The sequence below is a fragment of the Sminthopsis crassicaudata genome, chromosome 3 (assembly GCF_048593235.1).
Source record: "Sminthopsis crassicaudata isolate SCR6 chromosome 3, ASM4859323v1, whole genome shotgun sequence".
Classification (NCBI taxonomy): domain Eukaryota; kingdom Metazoa; phylum Chordata; class Mammalia; order Dasyuromorphia; family Dasyuridae; genus Sminthopsis; species Sminthopsis crassicaudata.
This window is the reverse complement of record NC_133619.1, coordinates 9,913,827-9,918,826: the sequence shown is the minus strand read 5'-3', so window position 1 is coordinate 9,918,826 and position 5,000 is coordinate 9,913,827. Positions and strand designations below refer to the sequence as shown.

Genomic DNA, 5,000 nt, shown 5'->3' with positions numbered 1-5,000 from the left:
GACTCTGTGGGTTCTTTCTATCTTTCTTTGTATCTGTGGTATTCTGTGTGAACTCTTTGTATCTTCTGCATTTTCTTTGAGGAGAAATCGAGAAATGCATATGCATTTATACCTTGAATGCTTCTACAGGAGCTGGGAAACTTTTTATTTGCATCTGTGGAAACCTAAGTGTATCATCTTTGGATGGTTTTCCCTGGAATAAACATCAGGTGGGGACATAACAAGTTCAAAGGGGAAATGACTGATCTAGGTCGCTTCCCACTTCCAGTATGTCCTACTGCCTGTGTGATAGAAAGATAAAAGAGCAATAAAAGGAAAGGAAAAAGAGCTGCAAGGACTCTGCTGCTAGATGATATATATTTTGGAATTGAATTCCAGTAAGTAGTAAGTTCTTCTCTAAATGTCCATCTTTTTTAGTATAGGATACTTAGCCTGCATACAGCAGGGACTTAATAAATGCCTGTTTCATTGCATTTCCTTGGAATTTCCCTGTCTCCAAGTACCTCTTGTACAGCCCAACTCTGCACCCTCTATGGCGTTAACACAACTTGGTTCAAAGCTATATTGGGACCCCCAATTTTTTCAGAGGAAGAACTTCTTAGTGAGTTGGGACCCCTGGGATGTTTCTGATTTACAAAGGATTGTACCAGGGGACGGGCAGCCAAGGAAAGCAACTGGTGACCAGAGGCCTGGGCGGAGGCAGAGACCTGCTTTCAGCTTTAGTTTTCTCTCTGAGCCCTGTGAGACCTTGGGTCAGTCACTCTCAGTGCCTCAGTTTCCTCATCTGCCCAAGGAAGGGCGGGACCGGGTGCAGTGGAACTGGGTCTGGGTTCCGCTCGGGCCAGCCGCTGTCGGTCACTACTTGGGGGCACTTTAGGAGAGTCTGGTTCCGCGTTGGTCAGGGCTAGGCCAGAAGCTCCCGGTTTCCCTTGCGGCTCCCAGGCCCACCGAGCCCGGCTCCCTCCTTGCCCCGGCCCTCCCCAAGGCCGGGCTTTGCTTAGTTGGGCCGGCCCGGGGCCGAAGACGCCCGCTAAGTCTCGGGCTGTGCCCCTTCCGCGGGTCTCGGGGCGCCGGGTTCTGGGCCGGCACGGGGGGGGGGGGGGAGGGCAGCCGCGATTCTTGGCCAGCTCCCAGGAGCTCCCAGCCTGCCCCGGAGCGCGCCCTCCCTCTGCTTCCCCGCAGCTCGTCCTCAGGGCCAGAAGGGGGCCCCGTGGCTCCCCGGCCTGGCGGAGGGAGGCTGCGAGGCGGGGAATTCAAGCTTATTAAGAGGAGGAGATAAGAGCTGGGGCTCGGAGATCGCGGAGGCCGGAGGAGGAGGCCGGGAGCCCGGGAGGAGGAGGCCGGGAGCCCGGGAGGGAGCCGGAGGCGCACGCGGGGAGATAGCGCAGCGCCCGCGGAGGGACGGGGCAGGCACCGGGAGCCGGGCTGGGGGAGGAAGCGGGCGGCCGGTTGGGCCGAGGACGCGGGCGGGACGCGGGGGAGGACCAGCGCCGGCGGGGAGGACGGCCCCGGGCTCGGGCCCCTGCTGATGCCCCGGGGCCAGCCCTGCCAGCCGCGCCGACGGGAGGCCGCTTCTGCCGCCCTGTCCCCCGAGCCAGCCTCCCTCCTGGAGCGGGTGCAGAGCCCCTGACCCTCCCCGAGATGGGGGCCCCTGGGGGGCCTCCCCGGTGCTCGCAGGGCCCTGCCCACCTGCTCCCGAGGGGCATCGCGCGCCCCCACACTCCGAAGCCAGTGGCGGGCTGCCCGGTGGAGCGCTCCTTCCTGGGTAAGGACGGGCTGCGCCCCTGCGGAACCGGGCTAATGGGAGGGTTGGCACGGGAGCCACTAGGACCTCATCCTCCTCATCGAGACTTCCCAGCCCTCCCGTAGCATTCTCTAGGCGGCGATCCTCCTCCCCACCCGTGTCTCAGGGCAACCTCCTGCTTCCCCCTAGGTCTCGGGCTTGTCCTGCGCGGAGACTCGGGGCGCCTGGAGAGGACGCGCGGGCGCTCCGGGATGGCCACAGCTGTCCTCCCCAGCTGCCGGCTCCGGCTGCTCCTCCTGGGGCTGCTGGCAGCCGGCTCCTGTGCTGGCTCGGTGGAGGCGGAGAGATACGGCGGCGGGAGCCGGGCTCCCGAGAAGCGGCCCCCGGGGAACGCCCTTCCCCTGGAGCGGGGGCTGAGAGGCGGCCCCCTGCCCTCCTCCAACGACCTGGTGAGATTATCAGCTCCCCCCACCCACCCACCCCCACCCCCGCCAGCCAGAGGGAGAAATCGGACTTGCCCATCCCCCCAAGACATCCTCCCCCAGCGTAGTTGGGGGGCCGGGGCTCTGAGTGCCGGAGGCAGAGTGTGAGAAGGAGGGGAGCCAGAGAGGAGGCAGAGTGGGGAGCGGACGGCACAGCTGGCCAGCCAGAGGATCTGGATCCAGCTCCTGCCACATTTCTTACTTTCCGTGGGAGCTGGGCCAAGTCACCGGCCTCTGGCTCTATTTCCTGGCCCACAAAACGAAAGTGCGGGGCTTCCAGCTGGAAATGGCAGGATCATCCCTTAGAGGCCCCCCTCTCCTCAGAGAGACGGAGGGTCTCGCCCAGAATCAGCCAGGAAGTGTCTGAGTCAGGATTCGAATCCAAGTCTCGCTGACTCCAGCTCCATCATGGCCTCTAGTCTCCCATCTGCTGTGGGAAGTTTTCAGAAAGAGGGGACAGCCAAGGGAAAGCTGTTCTTAATGTGTAGAAAAGACTATCAAAGAAATAAGGGACATGGGGGCGAACTGGACGTCCTTTGATCTCAGGGGATCTAGTGATAAAAGGGGGGCTCTTTACTCTTGGGCAAGATGGAGGGGTTAAGTTTGGGAATCCCAGGAAGAGAATGTGCTCCTGGATGTGGCTCGCTCTGGCACCTCCCTGCTTGTGCAGGAGGGGTGGGGGGGGAGATGCTTCCCAGGGCTGCAGCCATTCGAGTGCCCCCCCCCAGACTGCTGGGGCAGTCACCCCAAGTGAGGAGGCCCAACTCCCAGCTTTGAGTCTCCAAACCAGCATCTCACGGCTTTGCAATTGTAGGCTTTGAAGTTTACCTTTAGCCAATCCTTGGTTTTTAACTTCTATTTTTGTGAGCTTTTTCACAGCCCACATATATTTGGTACTATCAGTATAGACCATGTAAAGAGACTCGGATGGGGCGTTTGTGCCACAGTAAAGTCCTGGTCTTGTTCGGTTTCTGTCCTCCCGGGGTTCAGGCCGGCACGTCATACGTTCCGTCCCGTCACCTCCTTGGCGGGTCGCAGCTTTTGTTTTCTGTTACAGGAAGCCCCCACCACCGAGAAGCCCCAAAGCATCAACCCTAAGGACGCCTGGATGCTCTTTGTCAGACAGTCCAACAAAGGGGTCAATGGCAAAAAGAAGAACCCTGGGAAATCCAGAAAGTACAAGGTAAACATGGAGGGTCCTGGGCACAGAGAGTGCCTGTTACCAAGATGATCCCGTTTGAGCCTCATAATGTTTGCATGAGAGAAAGTCTGGGTATAATTATTCTCATTCTACAGATGAGTAAACTGAGTCGGAGAGATAAAATGACTTACCTATGGTCAACTAGCTTAGTAAACGGTAAAGGAAGGATTTGAACTCAGGTCACACTCAATCCCCCAATCCCCCAGATTCACAGGATCTTAGCTCCTGAGCCAGGAGGGTCCTTAGCAGCCTCTATAGGCCCTAATTTTTTCGATGAGGAAACTAAAGAGTCAGAGTGATGTCTCCAAGGCTATACAAGCGGTAACTGGCAAAACTGGGATCGAACCCAGGATTCCCGACTCCAACTCAGGAGGAACCAGAACCCTAACCTGGGCAACAAAGTCAGCCAGGGCCACTTTCACTCTGAAGCTCAGACTTGTATCGGGGACTTGGATGGGCTCTGCCACATCATCAAAGACTCCTCCCATCTTATGGTGGGACCTGTCTGGGGCTAACTGGCAGACATTAGCAGGAGACAGGGATCGTCAACCCAATTTAAAGAAGTGTCTGATCTTGATAGATAGCAAGTTCCCCATCACGGGAGGGATGGAGATATTAGCAGATAGTAGTGGATATTATCAAGAGACAGAGATAGACTCGATTTAAAGAAATGTGGGGCAGCTAGTAGAGCAGTGGATAGAGCACCAGCCCTGAATTCAGGAGGACCCGAGTTCAAATCTGGTCTCAGACACTTAACATGTCCTAGCTGTGTGACCCCTGTATGACCCAGCCTAAGAAAAAAACAAAAATAAAAACAAACAAACAAACAAAACACATGTTTGATCTTGATAGTGAGTTCCCCATCATTAGAGGGACTGGGGGATATTAGCAGATAGAAGCAAAAGTTAGATATTATCAACTCAATTTAAAGAAATGTTTGATATTGACAGCGTTATCCATCATTGGAGGGATGGGGGTGTTAGCTGATAATAGCAGACAGTAGCAGATATTACAAGAGACAGAGATAGACTCGATTTAAAGAAGTGTTGGGTCTTGTTGGATAATGTGTTCCCCATCACTGGACGGATTTAAGTGGTGGCCAGTGAGCACTTGCTGTATAAGGGGTTCGTGGGCCAATCCAGGGGTTAGATATGACAATCCCAGAGTGCTTTTCAGTTCAAGGTTCTGTGATGAGCTGCAAAATTGATTTCCAAAAAGCAAGAGAGGGATTTATCTGAAGGTAATAATTAGTAAAAAGAAAAAACAAAGGAAACTACCCAGACCCCAGTTGATTTTGCTGATTTTTTTCAAGCTGTATGGAGAGGGTTTCTTTCCGAATAGTCCCTCACCAGCAATGTCCCTCACATTTTGGCCTTTGTAGAGTCTCTGGGGCCCTGGCTAGCTGTGAATCCTTTGGGGTGACCAGCTGCATCCCCCATCTGGGGATGTTCCCGGCAGAGTGGGCTGTCCCCTGGTCCTGGAGAGCCCCCATCTCCTGCCCCTTCCCCTCCCCCCATTCCTGCTGTCCTCACTGAGAGGAGGGATGGGGGACTGGGCTCTCCACATCCTGCTC

At 55.9% G+C, this 5,000-nt stretch overlaps 1 protein-coding gene across 2 annotated transcripts in view; it reads left to right on the top strand.

The window, feature by feature from the left end:
* The first annotated feature begins 1,199 nt into the window (after nt 1-1,199).
* Nucleotides 1,200-5,000, top strand: part of ERFE (erythroferrone) — a 13,383-nt gene continuing 9,582 nt past the window's right edge. For both annotated transcript variants that reach the window (XM_074297994.1, XM_074297993.1), the window contains exons 1-3: nt 1,200-1,765; nt 1,934-2,193; nt 3,284-3,409. In XM_074297994.1, coding sequence (XP_074154095.1) covers nt 1,642-1,765; nt 1,934-2,193; nt 3,284-3,409 — 510 coding nt within the window. In that variant the 5' untranslated portion in view covers nt 1,200-1,641. The remainder of the gene's footprint in view (nt 1,766-1,933; nt 2,194-3,283; nt 3,410-5,000) is intronic.